Raw genomic sequence first — 21,504 nt, forward strand, 5'->3', positions numbered from 1 at the left:
TTTGTGTACGCCAGATCCTTAATTACAAATAACTCTGTTATAACTGGATATTTCACTTTTGCATGCTTTTACCCATAATTCTGTTTAATTTCCACACTAATTGTGAAAGGTAGTTCTCAAAATCCATGCCACAATATTTAAATTTGTATTTTCTCTAAAAATAGCTACATTGTCAGGCTGGAGCCAGCAAGCGAGCAACAGCAGCTGCCAGACTTGGACAGCAGCCCAGGGCATGAAGGGAGAATTGTTAGGGGGTGGCCAGAGGGAAGTACAGAGGGGACTTCACAGCCCAGAGAAACAATAGCTTGTCTGAGCCAGTTTCCAAGCCTCTCAGCATGCAGGAACGCAGGAAGGAAGGGGTACAAGAAAAGGGGAAATTTACATCACAGAAGTGACGGAAGAAATTCGTTTTCATGTGTTGTTTCCGGAGGAAGAGGAACAACGCTGAGGATTTAGTTGAGTCGTCATCAGGGTAGCCATAAGTCACAAGGGCAGAGAGCTCTGGACAAGTGGCATGTTTTTTTCTGGAATAACACCAACTTTTAATTGACTGTACATGTTCGCGTCTTGCTGCCGCTACATACATACATACTTTGAGACTTTTAATTGGCTGATAACTTTTTTGCAAATTCCAAGAGTACAAAATCCAGTGGCTAGCTAAATTCTTGTCTGTACATTTGTCAAGATGTGAATCAGGTAATTTCATACAGGAATTTGCAATTATTTAATCATCCCTGATTGTAATTCAGAAAGGACTCACTGAACAAATAAAAATTATTGTTTAAAATATGTTCAATTAAACAGAAATCTACTGCTGAAACCATTAATCTAGTCTTTGAAACTAGTGGCAAATGATCGTTTAAAAAGAAATAAATAACAGGGGTGTGTGTGATGAATCTGGTTAACTAAAGTTGCTGATATTTGGCCAGGACCCAAACTCAGTTTTGTGAGGAGGCAAATTTAGCCCAGCCCTGATGACCTGCCCAAATGTGGGATTCATGCTAACATCTTCCTTTGAGCTAAGGATGAGGACACGGCAAACACTGAAGAATGGAAAGGTTTACAAAACAGCAATATTATAGTTCATGGTGAGTGTGATTCCCAACCACCATGACCCTGGCTTGGGAACAAGAATAGGGGGATTTCTTCCACACCTTTCACTGAGATATAGAGATGTTTGTAAAATGTCCTTCTGAGGAATGAAAAGTGCTTGGTTGTGGCAAAGCCTCTCCTCTTCCCAGAGTGGAGGTATTGTGAGCGGGAACCGTTCCCGCGTCAGCAGGGGGCCGTGTTTGGCCCCCTGCATCATCTCCCCGGATGCCGCCCCACCCTGCAGCGGGCCAGCCAATAGAGTTGGCCTGGGGGCGGGGTTTAGCCACATTTAAGCGGCCGCGGCAGCCTCCGCGCCTCATTCTGTTTCCTGGAAGACGTTGGATTATCCGCCCGCCCATCCTTTAAGCTAGGTTTGTGCTCTTGACCTTGCTATGGACCTTGGTTGGTCACTCTGGTTGCCCAGGGGGCCTGGTAGGAGTTTTTGTCCATTTGGCTAAATTGGCACCAGCCTCTTAGCTTTTCAGCTACCTTGTAGCAATTCGTCACAACTTTTCCTGTTTTGACGGTTGGGCATTGGAATATCTGTTGTGTGTTGGGGGATGGGGTGTGGCCATCACCTATCCCACCCCATTTTGGGTATTCCGTTAAAGGAATCCGGCGGTCATGGATCCTGTCCAATGCTTTGCTGGTGGCTAGGGCCATGGCACAACCCCCGGTGACATCAGGGGAAGCTTCCAGTTCTATTTGCATCAACAAGCTCCTCCCACTGGTTGTTAACCTGCACGGGTGGGGTCGGATATAGGTTGTTTGATCCAGTGCTTAAGCCAATACTGCTCACATGCTGTAACCAATAAAAAATGTGGCCTTTTTCAGCCTATTAACCTAAAATACTTGTGTCTGTGTCCATTATTTCTCCACTATGTGGGTTAGGGTCCTCGACGCACAAGCACATTTATAGATAGATCCATGTATATAATAGCAAGAGGAACCTAGAACTCTACAGCCAGGGCCAACAGTAGAGGCAGATTTAGGGGAGTGTGACTGGTTTGGTCACACTGGGTGCGGAGCTTTGGGGTTGCCATAGGGGTTGCTTCAGCTATGATTTATAATAGGTTTCAAATTTTACTAGAGTGAAAACTTATTGCTGGGGCCTCTGAGTTAGCACATTACTGCACAGAAAAAGCAATTTGAGACTGCTTGGGAAACACCCGGGAGAAGAGGAGCCTTAGGCTGGGATCTTCCGCCTTGCAACTGGGCAAGACCTTCCAGGAAGAGCTGCTGACACCACTAGGCTGAGTTGTATGCTTGTTTTCTTGAATAAAGAGTTAACTTCGCTGACAACAGAGATCTGCTTCCTTTCTTGCAGGACTCCAGCCCTGACACAATGCACATGAAACCACTTCCTTGGGAAAATAAGAAAATAGGAATCTATCCAAATGTTTTACTTTATCTTTGCAGAGATTCCATTATGGAAGAACTATTTCTCTTTCTTGAAAGGAGTGTCCATGGAGGCTACTGTAGTGCCCTAGAGATTGCCCACCTGTATATAGAAGCATTTGAAATTAAAAGACTCTCATAAAACAGGCTATATGGAGAGTTTCTTCCTAACAGATGGCTTGGGGTGTGTGTGTGTGTGTGTGTGTGTGTGTGTGGTCTTGGTTCTTTTAAGTGATTTTTTTCCAATTATTGGGTGATTAAAGACATTTGAATAAGTAACACACAACACCTTTGTCTTTTGGGGACTTGACTTGACTGCCTCCAAACAACGAAGCCTTTTTCCCCACAGATTTATACCACCCAAGAGGACAAGATCTCTGAATTTTAACTTGCTTTGCTTTGTTGTGTGCTACTGTGTGTTCAGCTTCATTATGCGGACCAAGTTCAGTGAATAAGATGCCAAAATAAAGCAGGAAGTACAGAAATGTCACTACAACTGAAGTGGCTTTTCTCAAAAGTTGAATAAGTAGGTCATTAAATGGCATGGTACAACAACATGAAATCTGCTTGATTGTCATAAATGAAATGCATTGCATGAAGTATAGAATAGACTTTGATACAACCACTGGAGCAATGTGGTCCATGAATCACCTTGGTAAAAATGAGAACACTTCAAATATTAGCATTTACTCTCTTCTTCCCATTGGTACTTGCTTCTACATGAAAATGGATTTTTACAGGTTTCTAAATGTGTCACGGATTATCCATTGGTCATCTACCTTGGTATTGTCTGAACCAGGACAGCTGATGTAATATTCTCCACGTGTTGGGCTACAACTCCCATCATCCATGACAATTGGCCATTCTGGGTCAGAGTGCTAGAAGGTTTGAGACCAACTTCTAGAGCCACCATGTCCATCATCTGGTCTATACGGATTGGCAGTGACTTCCCAGGGTTTCAGACGGGAGGTGTTTTTTTTGTAGCACTAAATAGAACTTCCTTTGCCTCGAACTATGGCTCATTCCCACAACAAAGTGGAAGGATATCAAATGCGCATTAAATCCTGTTACATTCTGATTCTTTGTTCCCATGGGGAAGCTTCTCCCTGTGTACTGGGAGGAGGGAATAAAGGAGGGAGGCAGGAGTAGCAAGTGGTCCCTTTCCAAGGAAGAAGGAGGGCAAGAGAACCCCATCTGAGCAGAATCGTGGGCTCTAGAAAGACTAAGTAGAGATGGAATTGGGCAGTGTGACCGGTTGCACCACACTGGGGCCTTCCAAGGCAGGAAAGGGCTTTTGTAATTTCCAGTCTGGGTGGGGAATGAGACTGTTTCACTGCCAGGATGATGCTCTAGCCAGCAGTTCTGATAGCTCAACATGCAGAGCTAGGTTTCCACTTCCAGCCCCAGCAGTTTCTGGTAGGAAGAAAACTGGCAATTTCTGGGTAAAGGTAAAGGTAAAAGGACCCCTGACCATTAGGTCCAGTCGTGGCTGACTCTGGGGTTGCGGCGCTCATCTGACTTTATTGGCCGAGGGAGCCGGCGTACAGCTTCCGGGTCATGTGGCCAGCATGACTAAGCTGCTTCTGGCGAACCAGAGCAGCGCATGGAAACACCGTTTACCATCCTGCCAGAGCGGTATCTATCTACTTGCACTTTGACGTGCTTTCGAACTGCTAGGTTGGCAGGAGCAGGGACCGAGCAACGGGAGCTCACCCCGTCACAGGGATTCGAACCGCCGACCTTCTGATCGGCAAGTCCTAGGCTCTGTGGTTTAACCCACCCGTGTCCCCAATTTCTGGGTATTGAATGGATTATGGAGAAGCCCACAGAACTTTCAAAAGCTAACAACTTATACCTGCACTCGGATAAGGAGAGGGTGGTGTGGTGTGTGTGTGTGTGTGTGTGTAGATGCAAAAGGAGCAGATGGAAGAAGTGGAGGGGGGAGGGTTGTGAGTTAGTACATGGTTAGAGGTCCTTTGTGGGTACAAGGTTTCTTCTGCCTGTATGAAGGTACTACTGTTTGCTTCCACTTACGTTATACTTTGAGGACACCAGCATGCTGGCAGTGTGCCTGTCAGAGATTGGTTTAAACTGGTTTGCCTCTTTTTCCAGGACATGTCCTCTTCTTCAGGTAGAAAATTTGAGACAAATCGCATTTATTTGCTTTGAATGGCTGTCATGGCATCCTCTTTCTTTCTTCAAAATACAGCAACCCACAGTCCATCTTCCTTCACAGAATTGGGGTGTGTGTGTGTCTATCAACAACTCTCAGCACCTTCGACAAACAACAGCTCCCAGAATTCTTTGGAGAAAGACATCACTGCTTAAATTGCTGTCGTAGTGCTTTAAATGCACAGTATGAATGTGGTCTTGCATACAAATCCACTATGTACAGTGGTACCTTGGGCTACATACACTTCAGGTTCCATACGCTTCAGGTTACAGACTCCGCTAACCCAGAAATAGTGCTTCAGGTTAAGAACTTTGCTTCAGGATGAGAACAGAAATCGTGCTCCGGCGGCGCGGTGGCAGCTGGAGGCCCCATTAGCTAAAGTGGTGCTTCAGGTTAAGAACGGTTTCAGATTAAGAACGGACTTCCGGAACGAATTAAGTTCTTAACCTGAGGTACCACTGTACATGGGGACGCAGGTGGCGCTTTGGGTAAAAGCCTCAGCGCCTAGGGCTTGCCGATCGAAAGGTCGGCGGTTCGAATCCCTGCGGCGGGGTGTGCTCCCGTCGTTCGGTCCCAGCGCCTGCCAACCTAGCAGTTCGAAAGCACCCCTGGGTGCAAGTAGATAAATAGGGACCGCTTACCAGCGGGAAGGTAAACGGCGTTTCCATGTGCGGCTCTGGCTCTGGCTCTGGCCAGAGCAGCGATGTCACGCTGGCCACGTGACCCGGAAGTGTCTCCGGACAGCGCTGGCCCCTGGTCTCTTAAGTGAGATGGGCGCACAACCCCAGAGTCTGTCAAGACCGGCCTGTATGGGCAGGGGTACCTTTACCTTTACCTTTACCACTGTACATCCCTATAAGTTATGATTTTTTTTTGTCTTATACTGAGTGAGACCAGCTGAGCAGCAATGCCTCCCTTGTGGCTGAAACTGAAAAAGCCCGCTGCCTAGGAGTGCTGCTGTGGTTTGCAAAGGAGTGCATGTTTTGTGCAGGGCTAAGGGAAGCCAGTGCCACTTCCCTTGTACTCAGAATTATGGAAGAAGCTGCTGCCTAGGTTTGATCTGCTGCCCTGGGCGAAGAAGAAGTCCCTTCCCAGAGCCCAGCAGCCATTATACTTGATTTATTATACGTTCGTATTGAACTACACTCCTCAACTTGGCCTTAGCCAGGAGCATATTTTAGGCATGTGCTCTGTGGCAAAGGGAAGTCAATATCCTGCTGTATTGAGCTTCTGCATTTGGCACACCTGAACTTGGAAGCCTTTGCTCCTGGCTGATCATGCAAGCAGGGGGAATGCATGACATTTCGGTGCCCAGGACTGATGGCAAACAACAACAACAACAACAACAACAACAACAACAACAACAATAAATGAAATATTGTGCAGAAGAAGAAATCAAAATACTATCATCAAAGTATCTTAGTCCTATGACTGCCATCTGATTAAATTAATTTTAGTTTTTTCTGACGAATGATCAAATTGATCGCATATTTGTGTGCGGGTAAATAAACATTAGAAACATGGGTGGCACTGTGGGTTAAACCACAGAGCCTAGGGCTTGCCGATCAGAAGGTTGGCGGTTCGAATCCCCGTGACAGGGTGAGCTCCCGTTGCTCGGTCCCAGCTCCTGCCAACCTAGCAGTTCAAAAGCACGTCAAAGTGCAAGTAGATAAATAGCTACCGCTCTGGCAGGAAGGTAAACGGCGTTTCCGTGCGCTGCTCTGGTTTGCCAGAAGCGGCTTCGTCATGCTGGCCACATGACCCGGAAGCTGTACGCCGGCTCCCTCGGCCAATAAAGTGAGATGAGCCAGAGTCAGCCACAACTGGACCTAATGGTCAGGGGTCCCTTTACCTAAATGAACATTTGAAAGAAAACAGTGTTCTCTCTTTGTGTTATTTGTTTTTCTTCCTCCTTTTATCTTCTTAACCAGTGTTCTATTTGTTTTCTTTCTCTATTTTCTCTTTCTCTTGTTTTCTCTGTGTATGTTTACTACTTTGTATTGGAAACATTTATAAAAACTTGTGGTGGGTGGGAGAAGTCCTTAATCTTGGGCTGAGGAGGACACAAACAGGAAGGAGACAGTCGGAGAAGGGGGGGCAGTCACTGCATAAAAGGCAGGGTAGAAAGGGTCTCCCAGGGTGAGAGACTGGGAGAAGAAGGACTTCCAGGTTAGCGCCTCCGGCAATGGCGGAGCTCCTCTGAACGGGAGGAACTTGCTCTGTGAAAAGTAGGGTCTGAACTGCCACGGCGAAGGCGGAGACCCACTGAAATCACAGGCGGAAGAAGCCTGTGAACTTGGGATTCGGCTGGCACCCTGTTCTGGGGATCTGGAGCGACGTGGGGTGAGCGGCGCGGTGCTTTGAATCGACCGCTTCTTTCACGGAGCGAAGCCGCATTGCTGCTGCCGGAGAGCGCTGACTTTTTCCTGTGGACAATTGGACTTTAAACAACAACCCGTGACTAGTACGGAAAATTGGATTTTTAAATACCATAATTTGACACCGAACGGGGAAGGTTCAAAACAGGAAGTCCGCCTTCTCCTTTTGTAAATAGACTGAAGCAAAGAGCTTACAAGTTAAGGTCTTGGAAAACCTTATGTAAAGGATTAAACTTCCATCGATTGAAATTATTAGACTCCCCTTGGAAGCAGGAGAAGAGGGGGGAAATTTTGGACCGTGTATCCTATAGGAGAGAGTGATTAGAATTAAATTCCCACTGCTCTGAACCTGGGAACGGACTGACAGTGATTGACGTTTTGGGAGAGTTCATTGACAGCGAAGAGAACGGATGTTGACAGTCGGTTGAATAAGAGAAATATATTGTTTCCATTGTCCACTTCTGCGTTTAAAAGGGAGGAAAGGTAACTGAAAATTGAAACCAACTTTACTTTTTGAACTTTCTTTGAAAGGATTGATACAAGTGGAGACTGTTTCCCTCTAGAGGGAGCTTTTGAAACTGTTACAAGAGTGGATCTGGGAAATCTCCAGCTGCTTGATAAGAAGTGTGGGAACTAGAGATTGACCTTGGATATTCGAGAATGTCGACAGGAGAAGCCTTAGTAACTGCATTTTGCATGACAAATTATTATTATTATTTTTTTAAAAAAATAATATTTATTAAGGTTTTAAAGGTTACAAATAAAACAGAAAAACACCAAATTAAACAAAAAAACAAAACAATGTATCACATTTTAAAAAAAGAAAAAAAGAATACCATACAAATAAGAAAAAAGTGAAACAAAAAAAGGTTAAAGAAAAAAGAATAACAAAAGCAAAAAACACATCAAACCTTCACATAGTATATCTTTCATTTGCTTGTTTCCTTGACCTCCTCCCACCTCCCCTTTTTGTATTCTAATTCAATTAAATATTTCAGCAAATCCTTTCCCTCTTTTTCTCCTTAAAATTAATATATCTATTTGAACTTAAACTTAAACTATTTGAACTTAAACCCTGCTTGCATGATCAGCCAGGAGCAAAGGCTTCCAAGTTCAGGTGTGCCAAATGCAGAAGCTCAATACAGCAGAATATTGACTTCCCTTTGCCACAGAGCACATGCCTAAAATATGCTCCTGGCTAAGGCCAGGTTGAGGAGTGTAGTTCAATACGAACGTATAATAAATCAAGTATAATGGCTGCTGGGCTCTGGGAAGGGACTTCTTCTTCGCCCAGGGCAGCAGATCAAACCTAGGCAGCAGCTTCTTCCATAATTCTGAGTACAAGGGAAGTGGCACTGGCTTCCCTTAGCCCTGCACAAAACATGCACTCCTTTGCAAACCACAGCAGCACTCCTAGGCAGCGGGCTTTTTCAGTTTCAGCCACAAGGGAGGCATTGCTGCTCAGCTGGTCTCACTCAGTATAAGACAAAAAAAAAAAAATCATAACTTATAGGGATGTACAGTGGTACCTCAGGTTAAGAACTTAATTCGTTCCGGAGGTCCGTTCTTAATCTGAAACCGTTCTTAACCTGAAGCACCACTTTAGCTAATGGGGCCTCCAGCTGCCACCGCGCTGCCGGAGCACGATTTCTGATCTCATCCTGAAGCAAAGTTCTTAACCTGAAGCACTATTTCTGGGTTAGCGGAGTCTGTAATCTGAAGCGTATGGAACCTGAAGTGTATGTAGCCCAAGGTACCACTGTACATAGTGGATTTGTATGCAAGACCACATTCATACTGTGCATTTAAAGCACTACGACAGCAATTTAAGCAGTGATGTCTTTCTCCAAAGAATTCTGGGAGCTGTTGTTTGTCGAAGGTGCTGAGAGTTGTTGATAGACACACACACACCCCAATTCTGTGAAGGAAGATGGACTGTGGGTTGCTGTATTTTGAAGAGAGAAAGACAAAATTATCTGCTGGAACAGCTTCATAAAAAATTGGTATGATTACTAAAACTGACATTTTGGGACCAAAAGTGAGCACCAATAGAGAAATTACTCAGGATTTGACACAGGAATCTATTTTAGCAGGACAAATTGCTGAAAAGGAGGAGAAAGTTGCTGTTGTCGAACCTAAAGCAATACAAGGGGGAGCTTTAGTCTTACAGAGGCAAATCGAAGACTATAAGTTGAGGCCCTTTATGACTGAAACTAGAAAAAGTCAGCTTTGAAGATCGGAGCCTGGCCTGGACTGGAAAAGGAAAGTTGGAAAGATCCCTCTATGCAGGGATTAACTGACTTTTGGAATATGGACTTGGGTCAGGAGGAGATTGGAGTTCGGGGGGCCTTTGGAGTTGGAGGAATTTTGAAATATGCCCTGAAATACTTTATGGATCCTGGAGGAAATTTGGCTGACCTGTCGAGAGGGAGTGGAGGTGTTGTTGAATTGGAGTTTCCTCGAGATCTGCCCTTTAGCATCAAAGAACATGGAGAAGAACTGCAGAAGGGATGTGGAAAAGAGTTAAGAGCCTTGGACATAAGATCTCCAGGTTGATGGACTGTACGGAGTGGACGGAAGTGTCTGTCAGAGCCCGAGACCGGGGAGAGGAGATGGTGGAAGAAGATTGGAAGATTTAAATTCTATATATAGAAATATTGTAAAATTAATGAGTGACAGGAAAATGTTGGAATGAATTTTTATGGCCTTAGTAGAAATGCTATAAGGAGTTAAGTTTAAATAAGTATACCAATTTTAATGGAAATAAGATTAAAAATATGTTAAGACATTTATATGATAGAAAATGGAGAAAGATGGAAAGGAATTGCTAAAACAATTAATGGAAGTGGAATACAAAGAGGGAGGTGAGAGGAGGTCGATGATATAAGGGAATGAAAGTTAGAATATGGAAAAGGAATGATGTATGTTTTTAAATTGTTTTTGTTTTGTTTTGTTTAGTTTATTATGTTGGGTGAGGTGTTGAGGTTGTCTTTTGTATATTGTATTGTATTGTTTTATTTTTTCTTGTTCTTGTTCTTTTTTTTTGTTTCTCTTTTTTCTTTCTTTTCCTTTTTAAAAAGCAATAATTTTTTTTTTTTTAAAAAAAGAGAGACTGGGAGAAGAAGTAAGCTCCCAGGTGGGTGAATGGGAGTGTCTACCTCTCTGTGAATAAATCACAGGATATTTTATATACCATCTTACAGAGCAACCCAAAACCCCTTTGCACTGGACGGGGTGGTGGGTTGGGTAGTAGTAGTAGTAGTAGTAGTAGTAATAATAATAATAATAATAATAATAATAATAATAATAATATATTATTTATGTCCCCCCCCCATCTAACTGGGTTTCCCAAGCCACTCTGGGTGGTTCCCAACAGAATATTAAAAACACCATAAAACATCACACATTTAAAACTTCCCTAAACAGGGTTGCCTTCAGATGTCTTCTAAAAGTCAGGTAGTTGTTTATTTCTTTGACTTCTGATGGGAGGGCGTTCCACAGAGCAGGCGCCACTACCGAGAAGGCCCTCTGCCTGGTTCCCTGTAATCTCAGTTCTCGCAGTGAGGGAACCGCCAGAAGGCCGTCAGAGGTGGACCTCAGTGTCCGGGCTGAACGATGGGGGTGGAGACGCTCCTTCAGGTATACTGGGCAGAGGTGTCCCACTACTGAGCCCTGTTCCCTCCATTTGCAGAGGCAGCCAGTGGCAAGCCCTGTGGGTGCAGAATAAGAGCGACAGAGCCCAGCGTGGTGCCATATGGCTCAATGTGGGCCTCATAATTGTGCCAGCTCCTCACCTTCCGCCCTGGACTACAGCTCTATGGGTGTGTTGGTGGTGCTCTCTTAAGCCCCACTGGGTGGTGGCCAGTCTTAGGATTGGACTCTGACATTCATTTCCACCTCAATGGGGAGGAATATCTTTTCTAAGCTGACACCCACCACCCATGATTTTCCAAACGGTTTGTTTTATTTTTAATTTTTTTAAAAAAAGTATTCTGAAATTTTGCTGCCTAATTCATCAGGCACATCTTTTTGATCTATCAAACATATTTTCGTCAATTAATAGAATGCATTAACTAACAATGCACTGCATATCATATCTCATGGGATCCGATTAGACATGCTCTCAAGTAAGTGTGTACAGTCTAACTGCTGTCTGAATGTTGCAACTCTCTGTATCAATGGTATCTAACACCGAGTAAATTGGCAAAAATGTATAACTCTAAATCTAGTAAGTGTTGGAAATGTAAAGAGAAAGAAGGTTCTTTTTATCATATGTGGGGGGTCTTGTAGTAAGGTTAAAGCTTACTGGGAAATGATATATAATGAATGGAAAAGGATGTTTAAAATAACGTTTACAAAAAAAACCCCCAGAAGCTTTTATTTTGGGAATTATAGCGACAGAACTACCTAAACTGTATAGAAACTTAGTCATGTATGCTACTACAGTGACAAGAATGTTACTTGCCCCAAAATGGGAAAAAGTAGAAGTCCCAGCAAAGGAAGAATGGACACAAAAACTCATGGAATATGCAGAAATGGCAAAACTTACTGGAAAAATAAGAAATCAAGATAACAGTTTCTTTATATATAAAAGAATGGAAATGGTTTATTGAATATTTACAGATAAATTGTAGGATTGTTGTAATAACCTGCAGTTTCATAAGTGTATATATTTAAAGTAGATGAATAAATGAACAAATTAAGTTAATTTGGATATGCAGAAAATATTAAGAATAAATTTAAGTAGCCACAGGAAAAGGGGGAAGGAAGTCAAGATTTGAAATGTTAGAATAACTGTAAAATTTCTGAAATGTATAAACCTGAAAATCATAATTATTTCCCCCAAAAATAATAAAAACATTGCAACCCTATTTAGCTATAGCAGTAGTGGGAGACTGCCAACTGCAGCACTTTGAACATGAGGGTGCTCAAACATGCATCTGATTACCTGTATGTTGTCTATAGTTTGTGAATACAGGAAGCCTGCAACTTAGGCACATTTCAGTTGTGTGCATTCATCTTTAAAGCGCTTGGCTTTTAAATAAATAAATAAATAAATAAATAAATAAATAAATAAGGGGGCAGGTGTCCAGGAAATAAAGACTTTGGTAATCCCACCTGCAATTGCACCCAGTGTGTTTAGACTATACAGTACGTGATTTTGCCTTCAGGTGTGATTTCTGGAAAGTAAGCCCTGTGTACATTGCGGGCTTACCGTTGAGAAATCTCATCCAAGAATTTAAAATGTGTCAAATTCATGCTACTATAACCAGGTAACAACTAAAAACACAAATCAAGTTGTCAGTGCCTTTTTTCCCCTGGGGGGAACGCAGGAATACACATACCCCTAAACATTTTGTGAATCTTTGTGCTTTTGTCCATTCACTGTATTTATTTGAACTATAAAACGGTGATTTTCTTTAGTCAAAATGAGTGTACCCCTAAACATATTTTTTAGAAAAAAGAGAGCACTGCAAGTTGTTAAGCAGAGACAAGTCTCTGCAAGTCCTAGGAAGATGAAATCAAAGATTAGTCTACATGACGACAGAAGGTTGAAATCAAGGAGGAAGTGTTTGTGGCTTCTAGTGCACATGCTATTCCTCTGCTTCAAATCCTCTGTGTTTTATATGGGTCAGTTGTTGAGAATATCAAACCACTCTGACTTACTAGTCACCTAGGGAAACTCAGTGTGTAATTGTGGTTCGAAGTATTACCCCAGAGCCTGTGAGTGGGAAAAGGGTGATTTCTGAGACATTACTGGAAAGAAAAAAGGGGGAAAGAAAACCCTAAATGAGGTTGAGTACCACTTTGCTGCTTACGTGATTTTTACTACTGTGCTGTGCTTTCTCTCTCTCTGTAAAAAAATAAAATAAAATTGAAACAAGGAGAAATCAATATTATTTCTTCACTGATGAACTCTACATTTTATTGTAGAGTTTTTTAAAATACGGGATTAAGCTAAAAAATGTCAGATTTAACAGAAAGCCTCTTCTTTGGTTAGCACTCGGAGGTTCTAGTGAACCTGCCATAGACATAGAGCTCAGTCACAAACACATAGATCTATAAATTCACTGAAATCAAATGGATAATATACAGTACACTGGTACCTCAGGTTAAGTACTTAATTCATTCCGGAGGTCCGTACTTAACCTGAAACTGTTCTTAACCTGAAGCACCACTTTAGCTGATGGGGCCTCCCGCTGCCACTGCGCCGCCGCTGCATGATTTCTGTTCTCATCCTGAAGCAAAGTACCCGAGGTAATATTTCTGGGTTAGCAGAGTCTGTAACCTGAAGTGTATGTAACCTGAAGCGTATGTAACCTGAGGTACCACTGTACTTGTACGGGTAAATGCTGAGGACCGTATCCTAATCTGGAGTAGACATTGCTGAATTGTCTTCTCAGAGCATCTTGTCAGAATCAACTGAATTTGGTTCTACTATATCAGCAGCACATGGAATCAGTTAAGCCCTACATCAACCCTGTGAGGTAGGTAAAGGGGCTGTGACTGACTCCAAGGTCACCAAGTGAGCTTCATGACTGTGTCGGGATTTGAACCCTGATCTCCCAGGTCCCAGTCCGACACCCTAACCACTACACCACCAGGGCTTCCTATAGTCCTACTATGGGGCAGCTCTATAAATTAAGTAGGTAAATAAATATGGGGGAAGCAAAATGTCACTTAGAGAAGGTTCTGAAATATTTTCCTTGAAGCTTGCATTAGTTTTATTCTGGATTGTTTTATTTGATATTTTAATGTGCTATAAACCACTCTGAGTCCCCCCCCCCTTTAAAATATGAAGTGGTATAGAAATGAAAATATAATCATACTAGAAAATTGGTCTACAAGGGGCTAATAGATGATTTCACTCATCTTCGTCTAGGACCAATTCTGCCCTTTACATTTAAAGCAGCATTATGCCACTTAAACGGTCACAGAATAGAAAAAGTGGATAGAGAAAAGTCCCCCCACCCTCATAAACCTATAACTGGTAGACATGCAATGAAGCAGAATGTTGGTAGATTCAGCAGAGACGAAAGAAAGTACTTTGTCACATGTGGCATAGTTGAACTATAGAATTTGCCCCCACAAAAGGCAGCGATTGACACCATTTTGGGTGGCTTTGAAAGAGGGTTAGGCAAATTCATGCAGGGTAAGTCTATCAAGAGCTGTACCAAGAACATTTGAGCTTTTAACAAAGCGAATAATTTAAATAAAACATGCTCCATGCACCATGATCTCTATGGCCCTCAGGGCACAGTCAAGAACTTTGAAGTTGAAATGGATTGAAACTGCAGAACATTGACTTCCAGAGCAACAGGCCACCTTTGTACTCTTGTGGGTCATGACCATGCCATGGTGGTGTGCAACATTTCCCCAGACAAATAAGAGCACATGCCCTGGTTGTTATCATCTGACTCTTGAACTGTCACCACAAATATATAATTTTCTGTTTTATTTAAGTACTCATTTTTACACCCTTAAGATATCAGTGACTTCCCTTCCTTCTCTTTCTATGGTTCATTTTACATATCAAAAATCCCTGCATATTTCACAAAAACTATACCATTCAGTAGTCCATTATTACATCCATCAAAACTTATTTACACTGTTGAATTTATCTTAATGCTGCCAGCATTTTCAGCTATACACAGTTATTTCCCATATATTCAATAAACAATTTCCAATCTTCTTTAAATGTGTGTTCTTCTTGTTCTCTTATTCTATATGTTAGGTCCGCAAGCTGTGCACATTCCATTGGTTTAAGTTGCCATTCTTCTTTAGTTGGAACCTGGCTTGTTTTCCATTTTTGGGCTAACAAAACATGGGCCACAGTAGTGGCATACATAAATAACCTTTTTTTTTTTTTGACATCCGGGAATTTCAGTCTGAATTATCCCCAACAGAAAGGACTTTGGTTTTTTGGAGAAAGTACTTTAAAAACATTTTTTCCCCCAATTCTTTATGGATCATTTCCCAATACTCTTTTACCCCTTTACAAGTCCACCACATGTGAAAGAACGTTTCCTCAACCTCTTTGCATCTCCAGCACTTATCTGATTCAGCCTTATACATATTAGCAAGACTACTGACAGTTAAATGTCACCACAATTTTTCAAAGGTTTTGTTTAGGAAGTCAGTACAGCATCCCAACATAGGTCTACAGGTTACAAATGCACGGTACACAGCTTGGCATCACTTAAGATGTTATTCCAATGATTTACATGTCCCTTACACTCTCCTTAGGAAGAGTGGTGCAAGCTATTCACGCGGTTGACATCCTAAGGCTTGAGCCTGGACAAGCAAATGGGTGCTTCTCTGTAGAGACTGGGCACGTAAGGTTCGTTCTTGTAGCACATCCATGCCCTTGGAAACAGAGATGGAGTTGATGGAGCCGGTTCACCATTGAACTTATCCCCAGGTGCCTCCTCAAAAGAGAAAGACTCTTCACTGACAGAGGAAGGTGCATTAGCCTCCTTAATGAGCTGTGAAGGTTACACCAGTGGTATCCAATAACACAGAGGTGGTATATTCTCCACACAATCTGCTCAGGCCTTCTCTTGGATCCAGATCTCCATCTCCCAAGCTGCTAGGATCCCCCTTAGGTTAGTCTCCTCCTGGCATCCTGCATTCTCATCCTACAGCCTGCTGGGTCTGCCAGGTCAGTCCCCTCCAATTCTCTGATCTTAAGTCCCCACACCCCATGCCCTACGCCAATCACAACATTTAGTTGTTGCAGTGTTACATTTCACATTTTTAAAGTTTCATTGATGCATCAAACTCAATGAATGGATATGTGCTGGGCCCAGGGGTAACCCGTGAAACGCGGTCCAGGACCGGTCCAGAATCCGAAGGTTCCGCTAAGAGTCAGTCTGACAGGGCCAAGGCAGGACATGAGGCAGGAAACCAGGCAAGGACAGGTACAGGATCTCAGGCAGGATCTAGCATACAGCAATGTTGCTCCCGCAACCTGGGGGTGGGATCCGACAGCCTTTGATCTTTGTCGGGGTAGCGGCCGGTCCTGATACCCCTGCGACTCACCTCCCTGTTTCGCCCGAAGGCGAGCACTCCTCCTGCAGGTACTCAGGTCTCTCCTTCTCTCAGACCTTAGTCTCTGCAGCTCAGGAGACGTCAGCCTCCCCTGACCAAACCAGTAGTGGAGAACTGTAAGTGATGACCCAGCTGACGGCAACGAGGTAATCCCTGCAGCTGGAGCCAGGGCAGGCTCAGGCCCCTGACTTGGCCCAGCTGGTGTTTGTTGCAGGGGAACCTGTGCAGACTGGGACTCTTCATGATCAGGGCCCAGACTTGGTTCAGATGATGCCTGAGGCAAAGGATCCGGTTCAGACTGAGACTCCTCTGGTTCCGAGTCTGAGCCCGAGTCCCAGGCCATCACAGGATTCTTAATGGTAAATAGCTGGTGTGGGGATAGCTGTATGGATTGGGACCCTGATGGAGGAGGAGGAAGGACTTTATTCTTGCCATGGTCATGATGACCCATATCAACACACAGACACACACCACCAATATCTACTTTTTACACACCAGTCACACATTGGCCAATTGCACACTTTGTGTGAATGCTGTCACATTTAGTTTGACCCTAACTTGCAGCTGTGTCGGGAACAAACCCATCTTTCTGCCCCCAGCCTCATCAACAGGGGCACCTCATAAAAATTACACAGTAAAAAACCAGTGAGGTTGTGTCTTGTGGCTTTTTTTTTTTGGTGTCGTGGTTAGTAAATTCTCAGAAGCGATGGTGGAAAGTAAGAGACTCGATGATGTCATTTTAACTCATCGCTACCTATCTCTCGAACAAGGTGGCAATGGGTATATATAGGGGAACCCTCAACTCCTTCACAGCACAGCAAAAACATCACAAGTAAGTAATAATTCCAAGTGCTTATATAATTATATTGCTGCATGTTGAAATGTAAGTTAGATGCATAATTTATAAAGCAAAATTATTATTTTTCACTATAACGTTAATAGATCTTTGTCTATCTTCATTGCGAAATTCTCCTTCTGTGCGTCTCTAGAAGGTTCAAAGATTGCAGCTGCGACTTGGCTGAACTTGCCACCTTTCTTGGGGAGCCATGAATCCACTTGAGAATGGAACCAGATGCTTCCTTGTCTGGGTGTTCTGCTGCGCTTGCCTCCCTCTCATCTTCTTGGCAAGCCCCGTACCCCTGAAGGACGCAGTTATTCATACTAACCACTCCTGCGAACTCACGAGAAACAACTTCCAGAAAACCTACTTCAGGAATCGTACATATACTTTAGCCAGCCAGGTAAAGCAATTGGTCTGCGTGCTGCAGTTTTATCTGCATAGCTCTCATATGCTTTGTACTGTCTTGTGATTTCCCCACTTTTGCTCCTTGACATCCTTCCAACCTGAAAGGATGCTAACCTGCCTTCAGGTATGTGCATACTTTAAGTATGTACGCCGCTTTGGGAAACCACAACCCACAGGATTATATTCAGCTGCCTAGGAAGTGTGACCTTCCAGAGCTCGTTTTATAAACAATTAGCTACACAACCCACTCATGGTTATCTTCTACCTATGGGACTGGCAAGTGTGGGGCTTTTAACGTTTTGTTGATGCTCTCAGTTAGTTCTGCTTTTCGCTTCCGAAAATCTCATTGGGCCTGCTTACCTTCTGCAGCTTTCACACTCACCAGGTCAACACTAACACTATAACACCTTGGCATCCTTTTCTATAGTTCCATGTCATGGGCAGTAGTCTCCTCCAACTCAGCTGTGGAACTGGAGAGCTATATAGACTCAGGGAGCTTGTGTGCTACAGTGCAGAGCTTTTAAAAAAGTAGAGCCTCATCTTTCTGCCACACTCTCATTCTCTCTCTCTCTCTCTCTCTCTCTCTCTCTCTCTCTCTCTCTAATAGGGAAGACACTTCGATAAGGACACAGATAACAGATTTGTTGGGCAGCATCTATACACCAACATCAAGGTGAGATTCCCATGTGCATTAAACAATATTTTTATTCTCTCTTTGTACCTTCCTATTCTCTTGTTGTTCGAGGTACATAATTTCTTTATCTTGTCTTTTCAGGCGAATGATCGCTGCTACCTAATGAAGAGATTAACTGATATTGTGGTGACAGACGTCCTCATGACCCTCTCTGGGGACAAATATCCCAGCGCCCAGGAAGTTGCAAGTTTCTTGGCCGATTTGAATAGGAAACTGAAGGGCTGTGTAAGCATCATCTATAGCTGTAGTCTGTCTCTGTTTCCCATCCCTGATCCTCTGCTTCCTTGGTATTTCACCTGCTTGGATGCTTTTCCTCTAGGGAGGTGGGGGAGCAGGGTATTCAACTTGCGTCTGTGGCTGGTAGTTGGCCATATATTTCTAGACAAGGCAATGTAGCAAATCACCAGCGCCGAAGGTAAAGGAGGAAACCTCAAATCAAAACATCCAATCTTTCTGCCGTCAAGTGCAAGACAAGCGAAAGGTGTGAAATGAAAAACCACATTGTGATTTAGCTGCATTCCTCCCTTTTCAGAAACCACTGGGAAATAAAGAACACATTGAAAGGAACCTGCAGCAAATGAAAGACAAATTACAACAGGTATGTTGCTTTGTAAAATTTGTTCTATTTTATTTATGTACCACTTGAATGAAAAACAACAACAACCCTCAAAGCAGTTCATGAAAAAGATTTTTTTTAAAAAAAATATATTAATCTCCCCTTTTTTTTCTTAGTTGAGTGCTAGTTCAAATGTTTAGAAATGGCATGTTTTATACAGTCTTCACAGACTGTAGTCCCTCAGAATACACTCAGGGGAATAAGGTTTGAATATGATCCATGTTAAATGAAAGCTGCATTGTAGGGAGAGCTGTAGCATATAATGGAGGGATGGTCTATCTGTAGACACCCAGATGTTGTTGGATGGCAAATCTCATCAGCTCTAGCCAGCAAGGCCAATGGTTAGAAACCCCGCCATGTCAGCCAGCCTTGCATTGTAGCTGCATTTGCTTAGCTCACATTCATATCTGTCCCCTTTGAACTTCTATCCAGTACAAAATGTTTTGCCGCCTGAAGGTGGAATAATAAAAAAAAAAGGGCAAGCCTTTTGCATTTCATTCAGGGGTGTAATTGTTGTTGTTGTCTGTTTAGTCCAGTATTGAATCCATTGAGGTTTGATAAGGAGAAATCTGTCAGTTTTGGTTTCTCACAGATTCTAATTTTTTTAAAAAAACTTAAGTTCAGGTTCCACATGAGTGACATTTCCACTTTTAAAAAGTGCTCCTGAAAATTAACCAACAGTTTAGTGCCAATTTCATCAAAAATGCATACAATTGGATGCAATTCTGTCTCATATATGCATTTTTGTAAAGCATATTCCCCTTATATTCATATTTCCCCTAATATAATGTATTTTTGTATGCTATTTCCACCAATATATGCATTTATACCCATGCTTTATCTTGGTAAAGGATGGCTGTGTTTTGGTTCACATATTGTTTGCAAATACGGTGCAAATTAGGTAGATTTGCTTTTAGGCAGATTTGCCTTTAAATGTTTGCTAAATTGAGGTATTGTCTACTATACCCTTCACCCAACCCCTTTAAATAAATAATTATGCAAAATATAAATGAAGTAATTCATTCTTATCAGAATCTAACAGAACTCAATGGAAGATCCAAAATGACCCAAATTGGATCAATAGTACTATAGAGAGAAAATGTTCAGGCTGTTCAATGAGCATTCTTGCAGTGTGCTCCTGGGTCTTGTCTCATTCCACTCAGGTGAATTGTCATATTAATTCCCATTTGGCCACTGTGGCACATTAAAAACGAACCTAGGAAGGGAACCCTCCATTGTGAATCTTTCCTGTTTAACTCTTATGCAAGAACTCTGTTGCACAGAACCTGTTTTACTCTGTTTCTCACACTGCTGTATCCTTCTGCAGATCTTGGTTAATTGAGTAAGGCTTATGTAGAAAAACCTCTCAAGGACTTGTGCTCTAATTCTTAGAGTACCCCCATTCCCCCTGTGTGTCACCCCCCCCCCATTGACACAACATCTTTTATAATCTATATTGTCCATTCTGATGAAGAAATTGTTTTTGCTTTGATTTTGCAGTTGGGAGAAAATGGGAAAAACAAAGCAGTCGGTGAGCTTGATTTGCTGTTTGACTACCTGGAGGATGCCTGCACTGTAGCGCTCAAAGCCCCCAACAAGAGCCACAAAGGCAAGAGGAAGAACAACTGAGTGGGCAATCAGGATCATTGCAGCTTCCTTCAGTGGTGGCCTCTGTGGAACAAAGACAATGCAATGGTTCGCTCTTAAAGGCAGTAGACACAAATGTTTTTACCCATACAGAACTCAACGGATGTATGCTTTCATGAGACCCGTTTTAAAGTATTGATCCAGCAGTTCTCAAACTGCTTTATCTGGATTAGTGGCAAACTTTGACAGAACATCTCTACAGAGTGAATCGAGGGCCGGCAAGTTAGCCTAATGCAAAACAAATTTACTTGAAAGGAAAGGCCAGCTCAGACATGTGATTGGAAGCTCCTCTGGACCTGTCCATAAAATACAACTCACGCCAGTCAGAGTTTAAAAGTATTGTGAAATGGAGGGATTTAGTCTTGATTAAGGGTGGGGGTATTGAGGGAAGACTGGGAGATTAAGAAGGACTCTGCTGGGCTCAGATGGAGCATTTATTTTGTTACTTGGTGCCTCTGTAACAAAGACCCCAGTTTTGGTGCTAGCAGAAGAACTTCTTGAGCCACCACCATAATGGAAATTAGGGTGTTAATGTATAGATCAGCCTTCCCACAACCCAGAACCCTTCAGATGCTTTGGTCTACAACTCATATCATAGCAGACATTGACCATACTGGCTGGATCTGGTGGGAGTTGTATTTCAAAACATCCAGCAGGTACCAGGTTAGGGACGTCTGATACAGATAAGCCACATGGAAGCATCTCTTTAACCTGGACCTCTTTATGAGCCTGGTGGTCCTGCATCCATTGATATGCTTGCTTTGGGATCTTTTCTTGAAAAAGGCCAATGGTTTCAATGGAATTCATTTTCAAGTCAATTGAAATCTAGGGAAAACGTGCCAAGCTCTCTGACTGAAAGTTAAGTTCCTTTTTAACACATAAAATTGGATCTTCTGATAGCAAACTTGCTTAATTACATTGAGTTAACAGGTATCTGAAGAATCTGTCTCTTTTCTGTTTACTTCTCTCCAGAGGACAAAGTGTATTGCCTTATTTAAAAAGCATTTTAGCAGATAGTACTATTTAATTATAATTTATTTAAAATTGTATCACATAATTTATATGAGTGGAGATTTATTTATATGATTTAATATTCTGTACCATTCTAGGAAATGTTTATGAGAAGCTTAATGGCAGCTTTTATGTCATAATGATGCCCTGTCAAAGTTGATCATGTCCATTTTATTTATTATGAAAATATGTATTGAC

General features: G+C 42.6%; 1 protein-coding gene across 1 annotated transcript; it reads left to right on the forward strand.

Moving 5' to 3' along the window:
* The first annotated feature begins 17,107 nt into the window (after positions 1-17,107).
* Positions 17,108-21,266, forward strand: IL22 (interleukin 22). Its single transcript, XM_079994411.1, has 5 exons — positions 17,108-17,333; positions 17,946-18,011; positions 18,114-18,257; positions 18,565-18,630; positions 20,149-21,266. Exons 1-5 carry the CDS (start codon positions 17,139-17,141, stop codon positions 20,275-20,277), a joined length of 600 nt encoding a protein of 199 aa, XP_079850537.1. The 5' UTR covers positions 17,108-17,138; the 3' UTR covers positions 20,278-21,266.
* The last annotated feature ends 238 nt before the right edge of the window (positions 21,267-21,504 follow it).

The sequence above is a fragment of the Podarcis cretensis genome, assembly GCF_951804945.1.
Source record: "Podarcis cretensis genome assembly, chromosome: 10".
NCBI lineage: Eukaryota > Metazoa > Chordata > Lepidosauria > Squamata > Lacertidae > Podarcis > Podarcis cretensis.